The sequence below is a fragment of the Molothrus aeneus genome, chromosome 8, assembly GCF_037042795.1.
Source record: "Molothrus aeneus isolate 106 chromosome 8, BPBGC_Maene_1.0, whole genome shotgun sequence".
Classification (NCBI taxonomy): domain Eukaryota; kingdom Metazoa; phylum Chordata; class Aves; order Passeriformes; family Icteridae; genus Molothrus; species Molothrus aeneus.
Window position 1 is genome coordinate 22,410,011 of NC_089653.1, and position 27,377 is coordinate 22,437,387.

Genomic DNA, 27,377 nt, shown 5'->3' on the forward strand with positions numbered 1-27,377 from the left:
ATTCCTGCTGGTTTACAAGAAAAACAAACAACAAGCCAGAAAGGAATATGCGCATTCTACATCCCTGGCTCCCCTCCTTTCCCTCTCTGTGTTGTGACCACTCCCTGGCCAGGCACAGCCAGATGCTGCTCAGGGCCATCCAGTTTCAGCCTGTGCAGCACCCAGGGTGGCAGCTTGCTCAGGGCTAATAGGCACAGTGTGAAAAGGAGAGCCCAAAACCCATGTGATGCTTAAAGGACACTCCACTCAGTAAAGAGGAATGTGTGTCCCAACCAGGCAGGAGCAGATGGCCAAAGTTGGCCCTTCAGAGAGAAGAGAGGGCTTTGGCTCCCTTAGGCAGTTTGCTCAGCCCAGGACACTGCTCCCATCGTGGGGCTGGGACTGCATCTTGGCAGGGCAGTAGAGGGACAGTGCTTGCCTTTGCAGACTGGGCTCTGGCCCTACAGCTGGTGTGCAGGAGCAGAGCTGCGTGGGGCTGGGCCAGGATTCCTGGTGAGGTCCTCTTGGTGGGTGTCCCCCAGAGAGACCCTGTCCGTATGGCACTCTGCTCCTTCTGCCCTGGCATCTCTCTGGCCCCCAGCCTCACCTGGGATGCTGTCACATCTCTCCAGCATAGGGTACAGCACAGACCAGAGCAGCTCCCAGCCTCCTGTCCAGCAGCCTCTGCCATCCCCTGCTGCACAAGGCACAGCAATCGCAGGTCACACTCTCTCTGACTATGCAAAGCGCTGCTGCGAACCCCCTTCCTTCCTGCCCTCCGGCCCTCTCTGCCCCCTTCCCTCCCACCTACAACCTCCACAGCGCCGTCTTTCCCGTGCCCCGGGGCTGGGAGACTGGCAAGGTCCCAAAAAGCACAAGCCTTCAGCAGGCTCCTCCATGCGGAACAGCCGCGGCGTCCTCTCCTCGTCCCCACGGCCTCTCAGGTGGAAACCCCAACGAGCTGCCCGGAGACACTCGGGGCGCTCATCGGCCACCCCGGGCGTGGGTCCCTGAGCACTCGTCCCTCCACTTGAGTCCCCCTCAGGCCCTGGGAAGAGCAGCCCCGGCCGACGGGGGGGACGGAAGCCTCAGCCCTGCGCTGCCCCCGGGAGCCTCGCAGCCCTGAGAACCCTCACCCACACACGGGGCTCAGGGGAGAGCGCTACCCCCGCTCCAACGGCCGCAAACCCCAGGGGGCAGCGCCGAGAGCCTCAGCAGAGCGGAGGGGGGAGCCTTCACCCTTCCCTTCATGTCCTCCCTCACGGACCCCCCCCGGTCACACACCGGGATCCCCCCGCCCCTCACGGCGAAGGGGGGAAATGGAGGGGGGGGCGCGTGCGTGCGAGCGCGGCAGCGGCGGCAGCGACGAATCGGGGGGGGGCGCGCACGCACGCAACACGCACGCGCTCGCGGAGGGGGGGGGAAACGGGACGCCCCGCGCACGCGCAGAGGCGCCCCCACCCGCCCGCCGCCGGCGCAGCCGCCCCCGCCCCCGCTCCCGCTCCACCGCCGCGGCCCCCGCCCCGACCGCCCCCGCCGCCGCTGCTCCTGCTGCCGCTGCCGCCGCTGCTCCGCCGATTCGCGGCGCGCCCGCCCGCCCGCCTCTGGCCGCGGCGCTACCCGCCGCCCGCCGCGCCGGAGCCCGCGGCGCGCCGCCCATGCGAGACCCCCGCGGCCCGGGCAGCGCGCAGCGACCCCCGGCCGGGCCAGGCATGTGAAGATGTCAGTGGGCTGTGCATGCCCTGGTGAGTGCGCAGCGGCGAGGCGGGGGCTGCCCCTCGGGCTGGGGTCCCCGCGGCATCGGGCTGGGTGGGGAGCTGGGGGCCACCTACGGGGTGGGGGCCCCAGTGGTGTCGGGGTCTGGCTGTGGGCTGAGGTCCCATGGTGTTGGTGTTGGGGTCCGGCTGTGGGGCTGGGTCCCCTGAGAATGGGCGCTGGGGTCCGGCGGTGGGGCTGGGGTCCCCACTGCATTGATGTTGCTGTCCTGCTTTGGGGCTGAGATCTCCAGCTACGGGACTGAGGTCTCCATGGCATTGGTGTTGGGGTCTCCGTGGCATTGGTGTTGGGGTCTCCGTGGCATTGGTGGTGGAGTCCAGCTATGGGGATGGGTTCTCCATGGTATTGGTTCTCCATTGGTATTGGTGGGACTGCATGGCATTGGTGCTGGGATCTGGCTATGGCGCTGAGGTCTTCACGGTGTTGGTGCTGAGGTCTCCATGGCATTGATGCTGGCATCTGCCACTAGTGCTGGGGTCTCTGTGGTACTGGTGCTGGGGTTTGGTTATGGGGCTGGGTCCCCGGGGCATGGCTGCTGGGAGCTGACTACAACACAGGGGGCTTTTCAGTGTCGGTGCTGAGGTTTGGCCATGGTGCTGATGCTGGGGATAAGCTATGGGTGTCAGTAAGGTGTGGGGACTGGAGTCCTAGTCACTATGGTGTGGGTGTTGGGTTCAGCCATGGGGGTGAGGTCCCCATGGTATGGGCTGTTGGAATCCAGCTGAAGGGCTGGAGTCCCTAGAGCATGGACGCTTGGGTCTGACTGTGGGATTGGAACCCCATGGCATCAGTGCTGGGATGTGGTTGTGAGGCTAGGACTCCATGGCGTGAGTGCTGGGGTTCCTCTGGCATGGATCCTGAGATCTGTTGGACTAAGAGATCTGGGACCCAAGAGCACATGGATGCTGGTACCAGCCTGGAACTGGGACCCCACAGGCAGAGTGCTGCAGGGGCATTGGGCAGGCATGCAGGTGGCGCTGTGAAGAGTGACCCCAAAGTACCCCTGTGGCCAGAGCAATAGGTCTGTGGGGTGCCACAGCTCCCCGTGTAGGTGTGAGGCACAGTGTCCCTGCAGAGGCTTTGCAATGATGCTGGTGGACATGGATGCTCTATGGCCCCCCAACATGGCCATTGTGGGGTGTCTGCTGGAGAGCTTGTTCCTAATTCTGGAGCCTGCAGCCTGGCAAGGCTGCAGGACTACATAGGAGGTGTGATGAGTTGGTGAGGTCTCAGCACCTAGAGGGTGCTGCCGCAGGGATACTCATCTGCACGCCTGGGCTTGGGGGCAGGTTTGGGGCAGCTGGCCCGGCTGCATCGCCTGCTGCTGTGAGCAGAACGTTGCTGTGCCAGGAACAAGGCAGGGCAGGGGTCCCGGAGGGCTGCTGGAACCTTGTCCAGCACCAGGTCCCCGTGGCGCTGGCCAGCAGACAGGGAGCCAAGTTTGGGGGGCCCTGGGGAGAAGGTTGTGCCATTTCCCTGGGCATCTGGCACATGGGGTCCCTGTGCAGGGACGCCCCTCAGCCCAGTTCCCGTGGCAGCATCCCTGTGGTCCCGAGAGAGCCTCCTGCTAGGCCAGAACCCCATGCTGGGGGGCTGCTGGAGGCAGTGGGGCGCTGTGACAGCACACGGTCCCCGTGCCTCCCCCGGCGCCGCCTCTGCCGAGGGGTCTGCAGCTGGATGAGCGGGGTGGGGAAGGGGTGCCCCTGCGCGGCGGCCCCCCGCCCCTGCGCTGCCTGCGCCTCGCCACCGTGTTTCTATGAAGCCAGGCGGCCCCTTCCCCCATCCTCCTCCTCCTCCTCCTCCTCCTCCTCCATCTCCCACTGGAAGCTGCCAGAGCGCTGCTTCCTCAAGCAGAAAGTCACGTGAACCTCCCTGCGAGCCAGGCCGAGCAGCCACAGCACCCGCCCCGCAGGCACCCCGCACCGGGGGCACGGCACCCCTCCGACACCCACAGCCTCGGCGGGGCTCCCGTCGCGGCGGGGCAAAGGCCGTGTGACGGCCAACGGGGGTCCCTTCATATTCCCCGGGAGCTGGCCCCACGCCACTGGGAATATCATCGGCATGTTGGTGGGTGCAAAGAGGAGGGTCCTCCCTCGATCGGGAGCCGTGGGGTCACCCCTCACCTGAGAGTATCCTTCGGGACGGCTTCATGTGTTGTGTCCCCCCCACGCCGCCCCTGCCCGCCGCCCCAGGGCAGGGAGGACACGAGGCTGCTGTGCAGTGTTGCCGTGCAATGTACATGTGCCCCCCGCGTCTTCCCCCGCTGGGGCTGGGTGGCACATCGAGAGCCTGCGCCCCCCTCCCCCTTCCCCTCCCCGGACTGTTTATCGGAATATAGAAAAAACAAGCTCTGCCGCTGGCCTCCCGCCAGCCAGAAACATTTAATGAGCCTCTCTGCCCAGGCTGCTCTTCAGGGCTGCATTAACTTGGAGGAGTTTCCTGCTTGGGAGCTGCTGCCGGGGGGGGGGGGGGGGGGGGGGGTTGGCTGCCCCCCTTCCAAGTTGTGCCCTCCCAGAGGGATAATGTACTCCTTGCCATCCCTGGGGGTGCATCCTGCCCCGCTGCAGCTCTTCTTGCATCCCTCCAGAGATGTTTCCCTGCTCCTTTCTTTCCCTCTGCAAGAGCTTTGGAGCAGGGAAGCTGCTCAGCTGGGAAGCTGCTGCACTCTTGTCCCCGAGGATAGTGGGGAGCTGCTGGGGCCAGTGGAGGCCTGAGGGGGCTTTGCCCCCCACCTCAGATATGGAGAGGTGAGCAGCAAGAGTGCAATGGGCTCAGAGAGGAGGTGGCAGCGGCTGGGGCAGCAGCTGTCTGGTGCTGGTGCCGGTGGTGCTGTGCCCAGGGCTGCTTGGAGCAGGGCCGGCAGACAGGTCTTGGCATCCAGACCCCAGCGGGGCCCTGACCCCTGGGGGCACCTCTCACTCTCCCAGCATGCTCTGCACTTTCTTCCTTAATTATTTTTGTTATTATCATTGTTTTTCCCCCTGTAGTGATGGTGTCAGTGCAGGGGGGGAGGAGGGAAGCAAAGCAGAGTGGAGCTGTTCTCCCTCCCTGCGGGGCTGGCTCCAGCTTCATGGCAGGGAAGCAACTTTCCCAAGGTCAGCCCCTTCCCTGGGATACCTTGTAGAGAACTAGCCTGTGCACCCCTCTGGCTGGAGGGAGAGCTTCCCAGGGCACATGCTTTGGGTCCCGGGATGGACACGTCCAGCCAGGGCACGGCCCATTGCCGTATCCCTCCCTTCTGCCGAGCTGGCGCCGTGCATCCCCCACTGTCACGAGGCCGAGCTGTGCCACATGCCTTCTGCGACAGATGCGCTGGGAAAGGGATGGCAGCGAGCGGGCTGAGTGCCGCGGCGGGGGGGCCAGGCAGCCCTGACCTCTGTGGGCTCTGGCTCCCAAACACCCCCGGGGGTGCCTGGCACCTTGGGGTGCCCCTGGGCCTGTTGGGGAGGAGGGGAGCAGTAGGGGTCCTGAGGCCTCATTGTGCATATTGGTGTGCTCTAGTCCAGGCTTTCTTCACGTTACCAGTGATGTTTGGATGAAACGCCTTACTTGCCCTGTCCCCCTCAGCAGCACAGTGCCTGACACTGATACAGTGTGTGCTGCGTTGCCTGCCCGCTTATGGCATGCTGTGGCAAAGTCGTGATGGGTTTGTGGCTGTCTGGTGCTCAGTGAGGGGATTCCTCAGGGGTCCTGTTGTTGGTGTGAGGCACCATCACAGCGCTCCTTGGGGCCAGTGTGAGCTCACCCAGGATATGCCTGGAGAATCCTGCATGGGTTAGTGCCACACCAATGCCAGCGGGTTCAGCACTGTGTATTTGCACTGGGCCCCAAGTTTATTCCAGGAATGTTGTTACCTGCTCAGCACAAACTGCTGTGAAAGCTGCTCCCTGGGGAGTGAGGGGATGCCCCTGGGGGATGGGACCTCCAGGACAGAGAGGTACCCTTGTGGCCAGGAATGCACTGGCCAGGTGGCTGTGTGCCCCCAGGCAGGGCAGGAGCTCAAGTGTCCCCTGCCCATCCCTTTCGGGTCAGATCACTCGATTTCATGCCACCCTCCCCCACTCTGCTCTGGGATTCTCTCGCCATATCCATGTTGCTAGAGCACGCAAGGCATGGGTCTGCATGGTGTGCCAGGAGCATGCTGGGACACTTGGGAGCATGGTGCCCATGCACAACAACTGTTGGTGTGTCCTGGTGCACCAGCTGCACTGTCAGCAAGAGCCCCCAGCTCTGTGCAGGGTGACACTGGGCCCTGGGGCTGCTGTTGTGCACGGTGTGGGTGCACCCATGGGGCTGGGGAGCAGTGGGTGTGGGGACAGCTCCCCGGGTGGTGGGGTGCAGGCAGGATGGGGCTGGGTGACCGTTATCAGCTGCCCGCAGGCTGCGGCTGTGGTTTCCTGCTGGTGCTGGGGGGAGGGTGCTGGGGAGCAGGCAGGGCTGCCAGGGGGCTCCTGTGCCCCACCTGGAGCAGGGATAGTGGCAGTAGTCTGCCCCTCTCCCAGGATCACTGCTGGGCACGGTTGGGGTGGCTGCAGCAGGGGTGATGCTTGGCAGGTTTTTGGGAGGTTCACTGCTGCGTGCTCATAGGGGTGTGGGAAAGTGGGCTGTGCACCATTGTTGGATGTCCCTTTTGAGCAGGAGTGCTGGCGGGGCTCAGGAGTCTCTAAAGCTGTCAGATCAGCCTCCCAGTGCAGCTCACCCCCTTCTCTCCTGGGCAGGTCATGGATGGGGATGAACGTTAAACCCGAGGCGTAATCTCCACTGTGGCAGGCGCTGGCTCCTGTCCAGCCCTGACCCGCCCTGCCCGCAGGGTGACCGATAACACCCTGCCCGCACCCCTCTGCTGCCACTTCCTTTGGGGGGCCCTGTGGCATGTAGCTACAGCCCCCGTTTTGCAGGGTGTCTCTCTGCCTCGGCTTTGTAGAACCCACAGTCAGGTAGGAGAGCTTACCCTGCACCAAGGTGACGGTGCCTGTGCCCCAGGATGGACCCCTGGTTGAGAGGGGGGCACGAAGGGGGTGGGAGGGCCCCTGCTCTCTGCCAGGAGCAGCAGCCTCAGGCCCTCTACTACACACCAAGGGACAGGTGTTGTGTATGCAGCCAGGTTTCTGCAGTACAGCTCAGGTGGCTGTACATAGTGATTGCAGCTCAAGCCAAGCTGGGACATTGGTGGTGTTGGCTGGACTATTCTACACCAGCCAGTTGCACCAAATTCTGCTCTGCTATGTGCATTCTCCTCCAACCAGGGTCTTGTGCAGCCTGGGGGTCTGCCCTCCAGGACAGAGGTTGCCCCTGCTTGCTCTGAGTAGCAGCAGGGTGGTGGGTGCCAGCTTTTGCCTACACCAACTCCTGCCTCCCTACTACGAGCCCATGGCAGCTCATGGCATTGCAGGCACGCAACTCTGCTGGGCATGGGGCAGGTCCAGGCACCCTGACCTGCCTGCTTCAACTGGCCCAGGGCGGGCCCGGGGTGAGCCCGGGGCAGCTGCGGGCAGGGGCAGGCAGGAGCACAGCAGCGGGAGCTCTCTCCCTGCCAGGGATGGCAACGCAGAGCTGCTGAAGGAGCTGATGTGGTGCAGCATTGCATGGAGTTGGGAATGGGGGTGCTGCATGGGTACAGGGAGTGCCAGGCTGCCAAAAGTCCTTGCAGAGGGGCATTTCCCTGCTGAGGCTGGGGAGATGTCCTTATGCTCCTCCCAGCTTGGTGCCCCTGCCAAATCCTTTGGGCAGCCACGGCATGCCATCGTCGCTGCCAGCGCGTGCGCAGCAGGAGGCTTGGACGGTGGCAGGGTTCCCCCCCAGAACCCCAGCCTGCCCCCGAGTGGCATAGATGGGGCTCTGTGTCAATCCCTACAGGAACTGGACCTGGAGCTGTGGGAGCTGCCATCACCATCCCACCGTGGCCGTGTCCCTGCTTGGCCTAGCTGGTGGGGAGGAGGCAGCTGCTAACAGGAAGGACACGCATGTTAGCAACAAAAACACGGCAGTGAGAGGAAGCAGAAGCAATGCATTATTGATGGAGCTATTTGATGCTGCTATATTCGGAGAGCTGCTCGGGAGTGTTCAGCAGCACCGTGTGGGGGGGTGGCTGAGGGTGGGCTCAGCTGCTGGAGTTACCTGCTTCGAGTCAACCATGTACAGCCATGGCCCTGTAAGATGTCCCTTACCTTCTCCCAGGGGAGCTTCTAGTGTGGGAGGGCACAGTGACATGTGTGTACCAGGAGGGATGGCTGCCTTAGTGGGGGGGAGGGGGGGGTTTGGTGGGTGGCAGCTCCTGGCTATGTAAATCTCTTATGGATGCCAAGGGTCCTCTGTGGCTTGGGAGACAAGAGTGGAGGAAATGCAGGGGGAACAATGGGCCAGAGACCAGGATGCTCTCTGACCAGGGCCGAGTTCCTCTAGTTGCAGGGCTGGGTGTTGAGGATTCTGCTTTGGTTGTCTTTGAAGCGGCAGTGCCTGTCCCTTGTTGGTCTTCTTGAGGGACAGAGGGCAGGCACAGGATGCTGGGGCTGTGCAGCCATGCTGCATGTCACCCCCTCCCTGCTGTGGGTTCCCAGGCCAGGAAAGGAGCTGTAAAACGAACCATTCTTGTAACATGAGAGAATCCACCTGGAGGCTCTGGAGGAGCCTTAAAACCCTGCAGCTCTGGCAGGCTGGCCCCGGGCTTCTGCAGAGGAACTGGGGCTCACTGCTGTGGGTGGCTATGCTGGGGATGAGGTCTTGCAGGACGTGCATTGCGATGTCTCAGGGACAGGAACACTGTGGGGCATTTCTCTGTGCTAGTGCCACGGGGAAACCCCATTCTAGCAGGATGTGCCAAAGCTGGCTTGTGGACTGCACCTTCCCCTTGGAGCCTTTGGGCAGCCCAGTGGTGCTGAGGCTGACCCATGACACCAGAACAAGGTGTGATGTGAGGGTGGACACCCCATATGAACCTCATGCACTCTGGGGTTCTGCACCCCACAGTAACCTTTCTCCATATCCTCTTGTTTTGGAGAGGATAGGCACCAATATATGCATTTGGTTGCTGCTTGTCCACTGCTCACATATTCAGATTGATTTCTCTGTCCCATGCAGGATGCTCAAGATGTGGCCCTGTAACTTCTCATTCTGCTCTGGCAGCTTTTCCCCAGCCCCTTGGTTTTATTTCTGCCTCTGGGTGTCTGGAAGTGGTTCTGGCTTTGAAGGGTTAATCCCAGGAGCCCCCAGGATCTGCTGCCTGCCTGGCATGACTCACCATGTAGTTTCCAGCCTCCCCCAAACCTCCTCTGGAGAGATGGATCTGTGGCTTCTCCAGCCAAAAACAGGGGCCCCTCCTGCTCCAGAACTCCCTTTTTATCTGGTCTTGCATAGCTTTAGGAAGGAGAGAAGCCCCTCCTTGAGAAACAGGGAAACAAAGCATATTTCTGTTTGAAGGATGGTAGGATTTGCAAGGTTGGCTCTTGTGTTCTGGAAAGGGGGGGCTCCAGGATGCATGCAGTGCTGCAGGCTGCATCTGCATGCGTGCGATGGTGCCCAGGTCTGGCTGCTCTTTGGACAAGTCCGTGAGGTTTGGAAGTGCCAGGCCAGTCCGTCTCCCGGTGCAGGCTGTGCTGTTTGCAGAGCTAGCAGATTTTTATTATTATTTTTTATGTAAGCGTGTGTCCGCGGCCCTGCTCTAGGCCTGCTATTGCCAGGGCCCCAGCCGGGTGTCAGTGTGAGCATGCCCTGCCTCCTGCCCTGCTTGCCTGGGATTCCTCAGGCACACTCTGCAGGCACACTGAGCCATGGCACAGGGATCAGAGAGACCTGGGCATCCCCTGGCTACCCTGGTCCACACCGGGCTCTTCCCATCCGTTTCCCTGGGAGGAATCCTCCTGTGCTCACTCCTGCTCTCAAGCTGCTGCCAGCTCCCTGGGCTGAGAACTGTACCAGGTGTTGGATCAGGGCTGCACTTTGGGGAGACCAGGCAGGCATGGGGCCCTTGCTAGGGGGAGAGTGGAGGCTGTGATCTGGGGCATGGAATGCCCTAGCACAAAAACTGGGTAGCCCTGTGCTCCCCTCACATGAGCACTTGGTGAGGAAGGGGCTCCCCCACACCATTGCTGCCACACACACTTCCCAGCTGCATCCCAGCCCTTCTGCTCTCCATCCAGCATCTATTTAATTATTAACTCGGCTATAACCATAAACAGCTGGGGCTGCTGCAGCCACGTGGACCAGTCCAGTGCTGTCGTCAGAGCTGGGCAGGGACACGTGAGCAGTCCCAGAGGGCTGCTGAGCCCTGGGATAAATTGCTCCAGGCATGTTTGCTGGGGATGCACAGGGCCTGGGGATGAATGGGGGCTGCTCTCTGATCCCCTGGCCATGGCACTGGTGCCAGGAGTCTCTAACATGGGGACAAAATGACCCTTTTTTCAACCCTTTTTTCACTGTTTTGCAGTATTTTGCAGTAGCAGCGTGGTGTTCAGTGCTGGTGGGTGGTTGTGCCTTGTGTGTCTTTGTGCCTTGGAGTGGGAATGGGGTGCGGGTGGACTGCGTTTAATGGCAATCTTGGCCAGGAGGACTGTGCCATCCCGTAGCTGTCACCAGCATTGCAGCTAGCACTCTTTTTGGCCTAATGATGGTGGGGGTCAGCATGCTGCAGGCCCATCTCACCCAGCGCCACAAGATTTGGGCTGTCTGGAGGACAAGGCAGTGAAGGGCTGGCGTGCTGGGGCACTCACAGCATCCCTGTGCCCAGTTATCAAGGCACGGACAGCATGGGTACCTCCAGCTGCATGTGCCTTTCACAGAATAGGGTGTCACAGAGCTTTTTAGGTTTACAGTGAATTGTTTTCTCTGTAAATCTGGGGTTTACAAAGAGTTTTGGTCTATTTAGCCATGTGGCTGTGGAAAATGATACTTTCAGGGTAGCCTGCAAGAGGAAGGGGAAATCATGGTGGTGCAATGTGGAGCAGGACAGGATTGGAGCCTACTCAGCCGATGAGTGTGAGGGACAGGAGTGAGGGGATGGTGCCTGTCCCTCTGCAGTGCTGGTCCCAGACAGCCACATGTTTGGGGAGCAGGGGGCTTCCCCTGCTCTTCTGATGCAGGGCTTTGGGGGTGCACAAGCACGGAGGGGAGGAAGCCCCCAAAACCTCATGGATGAGGTTTTGTACCAGCCATGTCTGCTCTGTTGGGTGGAGGGGGGGTGGGGGGAAGCAAGTGTGCTTGGCAGGATCCAACTGGTTGTACTGCATTACCCCAAGGCTCGGGGAGGCGATGAGGAGCGGGCCTGGCCCTGCAAGCAGGGGGATGTGGGAGGGTGTGCATGCCCCAGGCATGGGTGCACACCTAGCCGGGGCTGTGCCGGGAGGCCTTTGGGAAGGCATGCAAGTGCATGCCAGCCCATCGGCCTGAACAGCAGCCCATGTGTGCAGGGTGAGCTGTACCAGCACACGTGTGTACGTGTGTCTGTATGTGTGTGCCTGTGTGCATGCACTGAGCCCCTGGGCTTGCCGGCTGGGCTGGCAGCAGAGGTCTGTGCCAGTCTGACTTACCAGGGCAGGAGAAGCTGCAAGGGGCAGATGTGGGGCAGAAGGGGAATGGGAAAAACGGAGTTTTTTTATAACGGAAATTTTCATAATGGATTTTTTTCCCTAAAATCTCCTAACTAGAAGAGGTTGCAGTTTTATCAAGGAAAGGAGACCCTGGGAGTATGATGGCAATTGCAAACTGGAGCATTTTATTTTTCATCCCCCCTTCACAAACAAACCGGTTGTATTTTTCTTTTCTCGTCTGAAACTGGGAGAAAGGGAAACAAGTTTCAAAAAGAAAAAAAAATCCTGAAAAAAACTTCAGATACCCCGAAACCAAGCTAGGGAAAAGGTGTATTTTTATTCAAACTTTCGCAGTAGGGAAAGAATCCTTGCCCCGGCTGGTGCCGAGCTCCTCAGCAGGACGCGGCTCCCTCATCCCCATCCCGGGGAGTGCCTGTACCGGCACCGGTCGGGGGGGGGGGGGGGGGGGGGGGGGACAGCTCTCCGGGGACCCCCATTCGGGCGTCAGCCCTGGCCCGTGGGCCCCCGGGCGGCGCGGGGCGGGGGAGCCGGTGCGGGGGGAGCGGGCCCCGCTGCCGCCGCCGCCGCAGCCATTGTGGTCCCGGCCGCGGCGCAGACAAAGGAAGCGCCCCCGCCCCGCCCCGCGCCCCGCCCGCCCCGCCCCGCGGCGGCCCCGCGCCGCCCGCCCGCCGCCGCCGCGCCGCCGCCGGACCCCCGCCCGCCGCCGCGCCGTGAGTCACCCCGCCCCCCCGCGCCCCCCTTCCCCCCCGCGGAAGTTTCCCGGTCCCCCCCACCCCGGTGGCGGCCCCGCTCGGGCGGCGGAGGTGAGGGCCGGGGTCCCGCCTGCGCCGCCCCCGCGTCTGCGAAGTTGTGCGCGGCCGCACCGCGCCGCCGCTCCCCACCGGGGCCCCGTACGGCCCGGGGTCCCCGCGGCAGCCCCCTGCCCGCTCTCTGTTCCTCCGGCCCGGTTCTCCCTGTCCTCAGCTCCTCTCTCCTTCCTCGGCTTCCCTCTCCATCCTTACCCAGTTCTCCCGTTCCTCATCCCTCCCCAGCTGCTCAGTGCATCCTTGGCCCCTCAGCTCGTTCCCTCCCCTCTAGCTCCCATGTCTGGCCTCCCCCTCCCTGCCTGTGGTGTTCCTCCCCTCCCCTGGCTCCCCTTTCTTTCCAGCACGTATTGGCTTTTGGAGCGGCACCCCCAATCTGGTGGGGTGCTGCCAGCAGCCCCCATGCCCTGCTGTGCCCTGCTCCATCCCAGCCTGCAGCTCCCTTTGTTCTTCTCCGGGTTCCTTCCCCTGCCGAAGCCCCTTGACAGCTGCCCCACGCCCTCCTGGTCCCCCTGCCTGTGCTGTCACGGGGTTTACGGGGCCAGTGCCTGGCTCTTGGGGCTGCTCGCCTGCCGCACCTCACTGCTTGCTGCAACTTCATCCTTGCTCGCAGCTCAAAGGGTCCCGCCAGCCTCCCACGGGTGCAAAGGGAATAAAAGGTCCTCATGTGCAAACACATGAGGGCCACACATTTTTCAGAAGCTGCCTTGCTGGGTTCAGGAGGCTCAGGGGGGTGTGGGCATAGGGTGCTCATTCTCCCTGGCAGACAAAGCACTGGCTTTACCTGGGCCAGCCAGAAGTGGGGACCAAGCTGAGGGTGAGCACAGCATCCTCGGGAGTGGGGAAGCCTCAGCAGCTCCAGTTTAGGAGTCAGCATGCATGCCAGAGCTGTGGAGGGGTGTCTTAGCTTGGCAGGTGTTTTCCTGGAGCCCCTTTGGTAGAACCTGGTAGGTGGTAGGCTGCCGTGATCTCGGGTGTCTGGCCTAGTAGTCCCTGCCAGCCTGCCCGCTAGGGATGGGTGATAAGCACTCCTGGTGCTCCCTTGGCTTGGGCAGTCTCCAATCCCATCCCTGCAGCCTTAGCTGGCAGGCACCATGGCAGGAACCTGCTGAGCAACTGCTGTCCCTAGCCAAAGCCAGTGCTGCAGCAGGAGCCAAAACCAGAGGTGTCAGCCACTCTCAGGGTGAGGTGTGAGCAAAGGGTTCCAAGGCTGTGGGGTCTAACAGGGAGCCACCTTCTGGGGGCACACAGTGTGCACTTATCCCACACTGCAAACTGTCACCTGCTTTCTTCTCACCAGGAGGGTCTGAGCCTGCTCAAGGCTGGGCTGGGCAGGTGTGAGAGCAAACACCCCTTCCCAGGGTCTTCCCAGTTGTTCTCCACGTGCTTTCTGTAGCGCCTTGTCTGAGCAGTTTTGCAGCGACTCCTCCAGTGCTGGTCAGGTATCAGCTCTTACTGCTTCTGTTGCAAGTATGGGTAAATATCAGTGTCCTTGTTCCTTTAAAGCCTTAGGTTTTGGAGTGTTCTCATTGTGGGGGAATTATGGTTTGAACTGAATATGGTCTTTCCACTCCTGATGCTGTAGAAATCCCAGGTTTGTGATCTCAGCACCCCTTAAAGACTGAGTAGTGCTGAGCAGAATGACATAAAGTTGTGTTGCCTCAAACTGCAGAACTTGTGATCCAAGGGGGACAGGCTGGTGCTGGAAGGTTTGATGACAAAGGTTTTGCTGCCGTTTGGTGACTTTTCTCCTCACCAGGAGCAGGTCACAATCCATGTAAAATAGGAAAAGGGCAGTGAAAAGCCACAGAAGTTCAGTTGAAGCAAAGGTTCCCCAGGCTAGGGACCTGGAGCCTCTTTCAGCTTCTTTTCAGAGAGCAGCGATAGCTGGAGGCCCTGAGCTTGCCCAGCTCCTCAGGATGCGGGAGCAGAGGGTGATATGGACCAGTCCAGCCCCAGGACTCCATTCCTGTTCCATGGCTGGTAGGGTGGCAGCAGTGCTTGGCCCTGAGTGGTCTCTCTCAGTGTGCCCTCTTTCATGTGCTTGCGGCTCTGCGCTGGCGTGAGCTTGACATGGCCATTAACAAGACAAACCTAAAGTGTGGTGGCAGAGCAGGATAGTGCTTCTCCTGGCCCTCTCACTTGGAAACCTCCCATCCTCTGAGTGATCTGGGGACAGAGTGCTCCTGCTGTTGTTTGCTCTATGTGTGTTTGTGGGTTGTCACGCTTGCCGCAGTGAGGTTTTGCTGCCCCGTGGGTTGCTGTTGTGTCGGGTGGAGTTGTAACCAGGGATGCCGGGGTAAGAGGGTTTCCCTGGGGCTGGGTTCCTCGTGCCTTCAGGAGCACTGGGTAGGTGTGCTTGACCATACCGTGTCCTTTTTCTTCCTGGGGTTTTGGCCCTGTCTTGCACTGGTTGTCCAAAGGCCTGACACCAGTGGCAGCTGCCTGTTCAGAGGTGGGAGTCCTGCAACCACTGCATTTGCCCTGTCCCCAGTGCTGCCGGCAGCCTGCCTGTCCCTTGTTCAGCAACTCCCAGGTTGCCTTTGAACCAAGTACTGAGAAGAGAGAAGTTCTGCCTGAGCAGGAGGGCAGAGGCTTGCCCGGCAGCTCGAAGAAGCAACGGAGGTGCTTTGTGAGCTGCACTGAGAAGGTTCCTGCTATGCCCGCACTGTCCCTCCTCTTCATGGGCATGTGTGAGCTTTCCAGACCTTGTTGCAGGCGCTGCACACCAGCGCCATGGTTCGCCCCCGGGCGCATGCTGCCCCAGCGAGGCCAGCTGGATCCTCGCCGCGGGAGTTATCCAGCTTGTTTCCCCCCTCCGGAGCGGGCGTCTGGCCGGCTGCCAGGGCTGCGGGGCTCCACCTAGGAGGCAACATGGAGCAAGGCGGCCGGCGGCGGCAGGGCCGCGTCTCCGGAGACTACGCGTCCCAGCGTGCAGCTCTCGGCGCCTGGCAGCGGCAGGGAGCGAGGGGAGCGGTGCATCCCGGGATCGCGGATCTCCATGCGCCACGTGGGGCTGACAGCCTCCTGCGCTCCGAGGCAGCGGCGCTGGGGGTCCTGCCGGCCTGGAGGGTCACTGTGAATCCCCCTCTCTCAGTGTAAGCACAGACCTCAGCCTCTTGCTGTCACTTCCCTGCAGTGTGGCTCTCGGCTCCACCTCTCCTGGGCAAATCTTGTCTCTGTGGAGGGCTGCCCTGACCAGCAAGCTCACAATACCATGCAGAGCTGTGTAGTTTTGCTCCACCATGTGCGTGGCAGGCAGGCAGCTGTGAGCGGGGATGTTGGCTTCATGTTCTGCAGGGCCATATAACTGAATTATTCTGTGTTGCCGCAGAGCCTAGAAAACCTTTGATGATGAAAATCCTAGTTTGTCAGGAGGCTTTTATTCTAGGTATGCTGACAGGGGTTTTTTTCCAGCCCCATAGTTCCCACACGACATTGTTTGCCAGGGCTGCACCGATGCGTGCTGCAGGAGGGATGTGAGAGTGGCAGGGCCCCAGGGTGAAGGGGTCTGGGAGAGAGGGAAAGTGTCTGAAAATTTGAAAGTGCATTTCTGAGGCTGAAACCGACAGCGTTTGATTATGGATCATCTTTGAGACAGTGAACTGAAAGGAGTAATTAGGGACAGTGGGATATTTCCCTGAGAGTTGCAGGAAATGACTGCCTCGTGGTAAGTTGATAGTAGTGGAGCTGAAACTGGGTTATCTGTGGGATTGCATCTGGGGCTTGCAGCCGTGAACGTGATTCAATTTTCTGGCTGTTTTGCAATTGGCAGGGTGTGCTTTTCTCCCTTTTTCCCTCCTGGAGAATTCCCCGTCTACGTGTCTGAATCATCTGAGGAAGAAAATTGGAAGGGGGAGACTCCTCCTGTCCCTAGACACTGCAGGAGACCCTGAACCCTGGCAGAGCTGAGGCTGTGGGACTGTGCTGAGCCCTGACCTCTAAATCCACATCCCGGACAGGTTCTCTTCACCTGATGCTTTCAGATAGCACTGCTTTGCAGCCTACATCAAGATTGTCACTTTGTCATAATTAGCTGCAGGTAATTGTCCCTTCTCTGGCTGTCCCCCTAAATTTGTGACCCTTTGTGCAGAGAAGAGCACCCTTGGGTTCAGATGCTTTGTGTGCTGCTGTGGGGGACTTTTGCACTAATATTGCAGGATTTGACCTGGGGCTGGGACACCATGCATGTGGTGTGGTGTGGGCAGGGAGGCAGCTTGTGGTCCAGATAAGCTCTGTGGATGGCTCAGATGTGCAGCTTGGGAAAACAGAGAGAGCAATCCCTGCATGCAGGTGGCAATGCAGGTTTTGCTCTCAGACAGGTCAGGGCCAGGCAGTGTCCTGGCTGGGGTCAGCCTCTGGATGCCACTGAGTCCGTAGCACATGGTCTCCTCCAAAAGTGGTATCTCCTCTTCCCTGGAAAGCCCAGCCTCGTGGGAGTTTCAGCTTCACCAGTTGTGCATTTTTAAAGCATTTGGGGTTTCTGCAAATTGATATTGTCACTAATAATGTCTCAGGCCGTGTCTTGGTGGGTTCCACCTGGGCTCCTGTGGGCTTAACAACAGCATTGGAGTTTGCAACTGGCCTCTCCCAGTCCCCTCTATTCCAAAGAAAAGGAGAAAGAAGAGGTGAAGGCAAGCTTGTGGGGGCAGACCATGGTCTGCTCCATGTGCCTCTGCCTGTCCCAGTCACTCTGAATACTTCGTGTTTGCCTCCCAGCCCTGCCAACTTCCTGGACACCAGGCACTGTCACTGGGCAAAACCACGTGAATTCTTTGAGACGCTGCCCTGCACCCAGTCCCAGATACCACCCTCATGCCAGCGGTACTGGCCTGGGAAGATGTATTTCTTCCCCTATCAGGGCGCCCACACCCCATCGAGGCAGCCGTGCGAAACAATGCCGCTATTTACACTTCAAAGCCTCGTTAGGCAGCACGGAAGCAGGCACGGAGCATTCCGGGAAGCACCAGCCCGGCCGGCCTTTTCTTCCCGGGCTGCTGGGCAGAGCAGGACACTCCCCAGCTGAGCTGTAACCCTGCAGCCCCTTTCAAGCCCCACTTCTTCATTTTTTTCATCATTTATGTTTTAGCCTCTGCCTTGTTGGTGAGCTTTGCTGCTTACACAGAGAGCACACTGGCTGCCTAACAGGGGACAGACAGGGGTGGTTCCTGTCTGGTAGGGGGGCACCGATTCCTGCCAGCAGTCACAGGTATAGGAGGAAGAAGATGATGCTGCTTTGCCTCTGTCCTCAGCAGTTCTTTGCTCTTTGATGGTGAACTGAAGGTATGGGAGTTCAGGCAGGGCTTTTCTCCCTGCTTTCCATGTCCCTTGCCCAGGCAGGCAGCTCCAAGGTGCTGCTCTCAGCTCACAGTACCCTGCTATCTCCTGGCTGTGTTGGCTCTGTGAGGTGTCCACCGTGCTTTTGGTGCCTTGGGAAATCTGATGTTCCCCAGCTCTGTGAGCTTGGCTAGGATGTGAATCATTCCTGCTCCAGCAAACTGGAGAGTGCACCAGAAGGGCTGATAGTTCACAGGCAGGAACAGCAGAGGAGAAGGCATATGGAGGGTTGGGCAGTGCTGGGCTGTACGTGAGTCATGGGCAGAGCACCTGCCTTCTGTTCCCTGGGTGGGTGCCCACCTGGACTTGCCCACGCTTTTGTGGCAGGTCTGTGGACCTGGCCTCGGCCAAGGATGCTGAGCTGTGAGATCCCTTCCCGGGGTTCCCTTCTGCACCTCCACGCTGAGGAGGAGCCATGGAGCCTCCCACCTGGCCACGAGCACTGTGCTGTTTGCCCAGACCTGCCTGGGCTGGTAGCTCACCAGCTGCAGCGTCAGCCTGATTTTTTCCCTTGCTGAATGTTTTTGTGTCGCTGGGCCAGCACCTGTGAGCGGCCACAGGAAGCATCTCCTGTTGCCTCATGTTCCACAGGGGCATTGCATGCTTAGCCACCAGGCAGCACCCCTGTTTGCACCAAGCCTTCCTGCATCACCAAGCCTGCCCAGGTCCTGTGCTCACTGCAGGAGGCAGAACAGGGGCATGCAGAAACAGCAGCTAGGGCCAGGTGCTTGGGACGGGACACATCTGCGTGTCTGTGTCACTGCACCTGGCTGGACAGGGCTTGCAGGCAGCTGGGGCAGTATGAAGGAAATAGGTGGTGATGGAGGGATGTCCTGGACCAGGCAGCATGGCCTGTGTGTGAGTAAAAGTTGGTGTTCCTGCTGCTGTAAAGTAATTGTGTTACTTCATGTTATGTGTGTAGTGTGTCTACAGTGAATGTAGAATTTGGACAGTTTGTATCAAATCCTAAGGCTGTTGTTAGTATTATTTCAAACCACTGAATCCAGTGACATATTTTACACTGCATTAAAAATAATACTTGGTCAGGATGCCAGTCTTGCTGAGGTCACATAACAGGCTTCTCTCCACTCCTCTAGATCCTGGCACAGGTCACTCAGGGCTCCAAAAGCAGGGTGTCTCCATGTTCACCTGCTGGGAAAGGCCCAGGGTAGAAATGGAGGCTTGGGTAGAAGTGATGGCCTGGCTTGTCTTCTGTCCTGTCTCCAGCAGCATGGAGCTAGGGAAGAGCATGAGAAGCACAATGGATGGAGAGTGATGTGTCTCCCTGGTCTAATCACACCAGGAGACCTTCCTGCACCCTGAAAAACAAGATGGGGACTGAGGATAGCAAGAAGCCTTGGGAATTTAGTTTTCCCATGTCTCATCAGTGAATAAAAACAAAGAATTGAAGGATGAGACCTGCTGGGTCTGATTTTTTTTCTGCCCCTCAGGACATGATGACCAGAAACAAGCAGTGCATCAGCCACTGCTGTCTCTGCCTAATGAATTGGTTTGTTTTCAACAGAAGTTTGGGAGTTTTGGGAAGTTTCCTATGTGCTGAACATGCTTCAGTGTCATGTTGTATAACAACAGAATGGAGGAAATAGAAATGCTGTGTTTCTAGTACAGTTTGGGGTGAATTATTGTCTGTTAGGCACAAATGGATGTGGATAAAGCAGAAAGCAAAAACTCCTCTGCAGCAGCAACTGACTAGCACTGAAGTCTCTATTAAAAATTGTTTTATCTATGAAAACATTCAGTAAGAGCAAGGAGCCGTCATTGTTAGCAGCCGTATGAGAAATTGTGCCATGTCCCACTTATCCTCACTGCAGGCGGGCAGGAGTGGGAGCAGTGAGCCATGGCTGAGTGGCTGGGCTGGCTCCAGCCCCACAGGACTGGTAGATCCTGGTGAGTGCTGGAGAGAGGCTGGCTTCAGCTGCTGTGGGGAAACATGGTGAAAAGGCCCCCAAGAAAACCAAGAAGTAAAAGCATTCCCCCATTGCAAGTTGGATTTAATGCTCGGGAGGTGACCCCTTCTATTTTTGACCAGCCCTTGCTCAGCAGTATGTGCAATCCCTGTGACTGCTGACTTGGGGTCCCAGATGGCTCGGCAGGGGTGAAGGTGATACCTTGGTTGTTCACCTCTGTTGGCTAATGAGCTCTTTGTTGCAACAAGCTGGACATCTTGGGTCCCTGTGCTGGTGGCACTGCTTTCCTTGACTCTGGTGCTTTTTACTCCCCTCCTGTATCCATCGTGGTCGAGCTGCTGCTCCGATCCTGTCCCGGCACCCTTCTGCACAGCGTGGCCGTGGAGCCCAGAGGGGCAGTGGTGTCTGGCACCTCTGGGACCCTTCCCTCCGCTACCGGGTTTGCTTTCTGCAGTACCGGGTGGCAGTCCTGGCGGTTGGTGGGCGTTGGGAAGTGCCTGTCCCAGGGCTGTGTGCGGGCGGGAGCCGATGGGGATCCTGCCTTGGCCCCGGCTGCCGCGGTAGCCCGGCACGGCCGGCTCCGGGGCCCCGCCTGCGGCGGGACGGGGCAGACGTGTCTGTGCTCGGCAGGGCCGGCTGAGCCGGTGGAGCCGGAGCTGCCTGGCAGCTCGCCCACTGCTGCGCCCCATCCAGGTCAGCCCGTCTGCCCGCCTGCCTGCCGGCAGGGAGGGAGCCGCGTGCCTCAGCAGCATCCTGGCGCAGCGTGCCGGGTCCTGCCGGCCCCGCGGGGCTCGGGAGCAGCGCTGGCAGCCGCTGCTGCCGGGAACCTGCCCTTGTGCTGCCAGTGGGCTGGTGAGTGTGGGAGCCCCTGGCTGCCTGCCCCTAAGGAGCCTGGATGGGGCTGGCTCTGCCCGGCATACCTAATGTCCCCTCCTGGCAGGTCTGGGGACCCCCAGGTTGCTCTCAGAATGTGTGCTGGTTTTGCACATCGTGTGCTCTGTTGCAGACCCCATCACACCCCATGCCCCTCTCTGGGCTCTTTGTCCTTTGCCCTGGTGGGCAGTGAGGCTTTGGGGTGGTTTGATCACAGCTGGGGGCTGGCGTGTGGGATCTGTCAGTCCGCCTGGATCCGGGTGGCCACTGGCTTGCCTGAGCGGCAGATGGTGGCTGCCTGGGGACCTGCCATCCATCCCTCTGGGCAATTATTCACCCGTCACCATGACGATAGAAAGGTCAGCAAAAAGATCCTGTGTGATTCCCGGGTGGGTCGGTCAGTGGGATTAGGAGCAGTGTGGGAGGGAGGGCTAGGGCCCAGCCAGCCCCTCTTCAGGCTCACCAGCTGGACTGTCCCCCTCGGGCACATCCCCAGAGCCCAGCCAGCTGAGAACTGACAAACTTGGAGTACCAATGAGAAACCCTTGGGATGCAGGTTGGGCCCCTCTGGCTGCTGATCCTGAGAGCTCAGCCTTGACCCTGTGAGTTCCATCCTGCACAGGGGAGGCCTGGAGCTGTGTGTGGGATGAAGGGAGTAGGCTGACATCCGGAGGGAAGCACAGGAGGGATGGGGCTGTGCTGATGGAGTGCATCCTTCCTTCTCCTCCTCCTCCTCCTCCTCCTCCTTGCAGCAGCAGCAGTGTGTCTCTCCTCACAGGGTGCCCCTGACTGACCCATGTCCCCTCTCTCTCTCTCTCTCTCTCTCTCTCTCTCCAGGCTGTTCCTCTAAGTCGTTCAAGCTGTACTCGCCAAAGGAGCCCCCAAACGGCAACGCCTTCCCCCCCTTCCACCCAGGCACCATGCTGGATCGAGATGTGGGGTGAGCTGGGGCCCAGGGAGGGGTCTGCAATGTCTAGGACACTCTGCAGTTTGCACCCTAGGGTCTCTGTGTTATGCTTCCCAGCAGCAAACAGAGACTGCAATGCATGGAGTTCAGTTAGCACAAGAGCAAAGAGGGAATTGGAGCAGGCGCATATGATAGTGGGTTGAGAATGAGTGATATTTGGAATGAAGGAAGCCTCCAGGTCCTGAGCTCTGTGAGGCCAAACCCTTTGCCTGACTAAGCCCCTGAAATGAAAGGGAGCCCTCCCAGCTCCTGCCAAAACAGCCCCTTCTTCATTGTCTGTCCTGCCTGGCACCAGTCACTACTGCAGAGGAGCTGGGTATGTCCCCAGGGAGCAGTTGGCTAGGTCTCAGGGGTGAAGGAGCCAATGCTGTGAGATCAGAGCCCAGTTTTGGGCTACAGCTCGCCCCATGGGGCTATCAAATATTGGCAGCCAGAGTACAGTCTGCACTGCGGGGAGTCACTCAGCTCCAGTGAGCCTGACTGCCTGCTGTAGCCAGGGAAGTAGGAGATGTGGTGAGCAGGGAGATCCCTGCTAGCCCTGACATGCCTGCATCTCTTTCCACTGCTAGACCTACACCTATGTACCCACCGACGTACCTGGAGCCTGGAATCGGGTAAGCATGGGGGGCTGGTGTGGACCCTGCTTGGGGGGAGCTCATGCCTGTGGTGGGGGTGCCTCAGCAGGTCCAGCATGCTGGCTGGCTGGGGCTTTTGGGAGGATTGCTCAGACTCTGCCAGCCCTGGAGGGGCTGTATGTGTTCCCCCTGTGGGCTCAGGAACCCTCCACACCCTGTGGCTGTCTTCCCCTCTGATGGCTTGCTGTGCTCTCTGGGCAGGAGGCACACGCCGTACGGGAACCAGACCGACTACAGGATATTTGAGCTCAACAAGCGGCTGCAGAACTGGACAGAGGTAGGCAGCTGGGAGCGTGAGGGTTGGCCAGGGCAGTATTTCAGCAGTGGGGGCCCCCGCTGCCTTCTCCCACATGTGGCCGTGGGACAGGGCTTGTCACCCCCATCTCTGAGCACTCGGCTCGGTGCACAGTCTTCTCTGGGTTAAGCACATGGCTGCTGTGCCTGGCAGCCAGTGTCTGTCTGTCTCTCTCTAACTTAGCATCTCTCTGCCATCCCCAGGAATGTGACAATCTGTGGTGGGATGCCTTCACCACAGAGTTCTTTGAGGATGATGCCATGTTAACAATCACTTTCTGCTTGGAGGATGGACCAAAGAGATACAGTGAGTACCAGCTTAAGTCCTCCTTCCTAGGGGCATTGCAGCAGTTGTGTGCTACGGGGGATGTGGGTAGGGTGTCAGAGCTCAGCTGTTTCCAGCCAGAAGGTATGGGGGGACCCTCTTCGTGTACATTTCAAGGAACATCTGGATGAGCTGGGTTTACTGACCTTATTTTCCTCTTTCTCCTGCTGCAGCGATTGGTCGGACTTTGATTCCCCGTTACTTCCGCAGCATCTTTGAAGGGGGAGCCACAGAGCTGTACTACGTGCTCAAGCACCCCAAGGAATCCTTCCACAACAACTTCGTCTCGCTGGACTGTGACCAGTGCACCATGGTCACCCAGCACGGCAAGCCCATGTTCACCCAGGTACTGCCAGCACCCACAGCTTCTGCTGCTCTCCTGCCTTGGTTTTTTGTGCCCTCTTGGTGACTGCAGTCCCACGGGCTGTGCATTTTGGGCTCGTGGGAATGGCTTCTGTGAGAAGCAGAGGCAAGCCACTGTGAGTGTGTTCCAGTGTGCAGCAGGGGATCTGGGCTGGGGGAAGCTGGGGCAGCCTGTGCCTGACCCTGTGCCCTGCCCGCCCAGGTGTGTGTGGAGGGGCGGCTCTACCTGGAGTTCATGTTTGATGACATGATGAGGATAAAGACGTGGCATTTCAGCATCCGCCAGCATCGAGAACTTATTCCCCGCAGCATCCTTGCCATGCATGTGAGTACAGCTCCATGAGCTCCCCTGGGCATGAACAACACAGGGCTGCTGAGCTCCTCACTCCTCAGGCTGTTCTGCAAGTGGGGGACCTCAACCCAGTCCTGCATCACAGGCCAGGGCATGGGAGGGCTGTTCCCAGCCTGGATGCAGCTGAGCTTTCTGTCCCTCTCACTCCTAGGCACAGGATCCCCAGATGCTGGACCAGTTATCCAAGAACATCACACGCTGTGGGCTCTCAAACTCCACACTCAACTACCTCCGAGTAAGTGTGCGAGAAGAGGGGAGTTGCAGCTTTGCAGCTCTGCCACGTCTTGTGCTCTCAGCTGCCTGAAGCCTGGCTGCCCTGGGGTGTGGGTAGGCTGCAAGGCTGGCTTTGCAAAAGGGATCTTGCAGAGGGGCTGTAGAGGGCTATGGGTCTGTCAAATCCCACAAACTCACAGCGTGGCTGGGGTCGTTGCAGCACAGACGCCTGCCAGTAGAGGTGTAGGGTTAAGGTTATGGGGTCTCCCATTTTGCTGAGGCTCAGAGCATCGCAATCTAACCCAGAGTCTGTCTGCTCTCTGCAGCTCTGTGTAATCCTAGAACCAATGCAGGAGCTCATGTCACGGCACAAGACCTACAGCCTCAGTCCCCGGGACTGCCTCAAGACTTGCCTCTTCCAAAAGTGGCAGCGGATGGTTGCTCCTCCCGGTGAGTCTCACACTGCCTGCTCTGCTGCCTGCTGGGACTGCCTGTGAGTGCAGGCTTCTCACAGCCCCAGAGCTGTTCTTGGCTTTGTTTCATAAGGCTGGGGGTGGTGATCAGTCATTTGGCTCCTTTCTGTGCTGGTCTGCCTTCCCCGTGGGGCAGAGCAGGGCTGCAGGCAGCCAGTGCCCCCTGCCTTGAGGCTGCCAGCTGCCAGTGGAAAGCAAAGCAGGGATGGAAATGACCTGCCCCTCACCTGTCCTCTGGTCTGGGAGGACAGCAGAGCTGTGGAGGTGAGGAGGGTGGTGATACAGCCTGGAGGAGAATGTGTTCTTTGAAGAAGTAGGGTTTGCATAAAAGGGGCTAGGGGGCACCAGCTTCCTCTTGCTGGTACTGACCATGTATGTCTCCATCCTTCACCAGCCGAGCCAGCACGGCAGCAGCCCAGCAAGCGCCGGAAAAGGAAGATGTCGGGGGGCAGCACCATGAGCTCTGGTGGGGGAAACACCAACAACAGCAACAGCAAGAAGAAGAGCCCAGCCAGCACCTTTGCCCTGTCCAGTCAGGTACCTGTAAGCATCCCGTTTCCATTCTCTCTTCCTGCTCTGGGGTGGAGGGGGGTGTTCTCTGCCCCTGCCCCTGGGAGCTGCTAGGGAGAGACCCCCAGGGACTGCCTATCTGAACCACCCCAGTTCTTCCCATGTGGTGGGGAAAAGAAGGAAGGGATGTCCCAGCTGCCTTCCATGAGTCCCTTTGCTCTCATGCACGGGAGTGAGGATGTGTTTGCCCCACTCAGTGCCCAAGCTCAGGTTCTGCAGTGGAGATGAGGAAGTGGCCCTACAGCTGGGCAAAAAGGGGCTGCGTTGATGAGAGGGGGGTCTAGCGGCCCAGGCTCCCCCCACCTCGATTATGTTTCGGGACCGTCTCCCCTTTCAGGATGTGATGGTGGTAGGCGAGCCCACGCTGATGGGGGGGGAGTTTGGGGACGAGGACGAGCGCCTCATCACCCGGCTGGAGAACACGCAGTTTGACGCCGCCAACGGCATCGACGACGAGGACAGCTTCAACAACTCGCCCGCGCTGGGGGCCAACAGCCCCTGGAACAGCAAACCGCCCTCCAGCCAGGAGAGCAAGTCAGAGAACCCCACGTCGCAGGCGTCGCAGTAACGGCCCCCCCGCCGCCCCGTGGACTCAGTCCCAACCAATCTACCTGTACATTTGCAACGGAGAGTGACTGGGAAGCGGCGAGGTACCGGGGGCGGATCAGCGCCACGTGAACGATGGGGTGCACGGCCCGGGGTGCACGCCAGGCAGGCAGCCCCAACCGTCACCCCCGCCGCCTCCCCGCACCCCCACACCTGCCTCCCCGACGGACCCCAGGGCAGGGTGGCTTTCCGGGGCCGTAGCTTCATTATTCCCCCTCTGCTCTTCTTTTCTGCTTCTTGCCCAGAGAGCTTCTCATCCCTGTCCCAACATGCCCAACCCCTCCCTGCCGACCGAGGGGGAATTAGTGGGGAGGTGTTGGCAGCGGTTGGCGTTACCAGATGCCGTGTGTTGGGGTCTGGCACAGCACAGAGACCCTACTCCTCCCTGGGCCCTGTGGTTGGTGTTTGCTGAGCAGCCACTTGCAGTGGGGTTGCACATCCCCTGTCCAAGGTGGGGCTGGTTGGGAGGGGCAGTGATGGAAAGCCTTCCCTGTGCCTCGGGCTCTGCCATGGAGCTTCCTCCTGCCAGGGTCAGATCCTGCAGTGCTGGGATGGTGTTGAGGATAGGGTCCCGTCGCATTTTCCCACTCTCCTGCACCTTCCCCTTCCCCTCGCTCCCCAGAGCGAGGGCGCAGCACAGCCATGGGGGGACTCTTGTATATAGGAAGTGCGTGGTGGGGGGCTGGGGGGGCATGGGGTCCCGCGGCTCTGCTGGAGCAGCCGGTGCCCTTGTTCCCTGCCTGCAGCCCCTGTGTTTCCCTCCACCCTGCGTGAGTCTGCCTGGGGCCCCTTTGCAACCCCTGGCTCCTGGTACCTCCTACTTTTGTCTTTTTTTAAGAAAAAAAAAATAATATTATTAAATTGTAAGTTTAAAAAAGAGAAAGAAAAAAAAAAAAAAGGAAAAATACCCCCTCAGCCCCCTTTCCCATTCCCCCCCTCCTGTCCTGAACCCTTTCACCCTGTCCTGACTTTTGTACAGGCTTCTTCTCATGGAAGTCTCATTTTATATCCAGTTCGGAGAGCTTCAAACCAAGGAGAGACTTTGCAGACTTCCTTTCTAATCCCTCCAGAGGCTGGGGAGGGCAGCCCCTGCCTCCCTTCTCAATGTAAATCTTGTGTGCTGTTGTCCCTGCTCCCCCCTCGGGTTCGTGTACCTCGTGCTTGTACATTTCCGCGCTGTAGACAGTGTGTACGATACTGTTCTTTCAATGTGTTATCACTAGAGCAGGTGCCTCCATTGATGTTAGGGGAAACGACGAGAAAAATAATAATTTTTGGGGTTTTTTTTTGGTTTAAAAAAAAAAAAAAGAGAAAAAAAAAATCCCTTCCAAGGCTTTTTCCAAGGAGAAGATGGGAGGTGCCGGGGGAGGGTGTTTGTGCTAACTAACCAGTTCATCCCAGCAGCCTTGGAGTGGGGTTTTGGGGGAAAGTGGGAGTCTGGGCTGCCTGTGGGAACCCCGTGGCATGCCCCATGGTGGGGTTGCAGCAAGTGCTGCTGTGGGAGGGGACTGCCCTAGTGGGGGTATAAGTGTGTGTAAGAGTGTGTGTGCGAGAGTCTGTGTGTCTGTCTGCGTGCGTAAGGGAGCCTGGGGCAGGCAGAGCAGCCCTGAAGTTTGGGGGAGTGAGAGGTGCACTCCATTCTCTCTGTCAGACACCCCCAGTTCCCTGCTGGGGATCCCACAGTCTGTGTCCCATTGCCCCATGAGGCTTGGGGCTGGTAGGTGTCACTGAGGGCCTGCCTGTGCCTGGGGCTCTGGCTGCTGCAAGGGTGCTACTAGCACTCCATGCTTTGCCCACTCCTGGGTGAGACTGCAGGAGGTTGCTGAGATGGGGTGGGGGTCACCCTATGTGTCCTCTCCTTCTGCTGTCCATGTGGTTGGGCAGGGAGACAGAGCCTTGAGTCAGCCCTGGTGTGATCTCAAGCTGAAGATCCCTGGAGAGATGCCTGTGTTGGCTCCTGGGCCCCTCCCTGGGCAGGCCGGAGCTGGGGGGCTCAGCCCCTCAGACCCCCAGGCACAGGGGTCCCCACAGCCCCTTTGCAGGCAGGGGTGAGAGCCCAGTGTGGCAGGGAGGGGGGCTCTGCATCACAGTTAAGGTACGATTCTCCATGCCATGCTGCACGGCTGCTGTGGAGAGTGCAGAGCCCTCACTGCCATGGGCACACTGTAATGCCTTTTTGTTTCCTTTTTTTTTTTTTTTTTTTTTTCCCCTTTCCTCCCCTCCATAGTTTGTGCCATTTATGAGTCATGTATGGTACCAATAAAATGACTTTTCGGTTTGAAGCTGTCCTGATCACTTACATCTGAGCATAGGACCAGGCTGATGTGGACAAGGCAGAGGG

The 27,377-nt window shown here is 59.3% G+C and overlaps 1 protein-coding gene across 2 annotated transcripts; it reads left to right on the forward strand.

Annotated features, from left to right (window-relative positions):
• Positions 1–1,620: 1,620 nt before the first annotated feature.
• On the forward strand, positions 1,621–25,941 carry LDB1 (LIM domain binding 1). 2 transcript variants are annotated; one of them, XM_066554856.1, is made up of 11 exons: positions 1,621–1,724; positions 21,076–21,178; positions 21,775–21,819; positions 22,042–22,117; positions 22,339–22,441; positions 22,633–22,805; positions 23,025–23,147; positions 23,326–23,409; positions 23,714–23,837; positions 24,255–24,403; positions 24,768–25,941. In XM_066554856.1, exons 1-11 carry the CDS (start codon positions 1,700–1,702, stop codon positions 24,996–24,998), a joined length of 1,236 nt encoding a protein of 411 aa, XP_066410953.1. In that variant the 5' UTR covers positions 1,621–1,699; the 3' UTR covers positions 24,999–25,941. The 2 variants fall into 2 exon arrangements, with proteins under 2 accessions (XP_066410953.1, XP_066410954.1); XM_066554857.1 differs by having other exon boundaries at positions 24,255–24,397.
• The last annotated feature ends 1,436 nt before the right edge of the window (positions 25,942–27,377 follow it).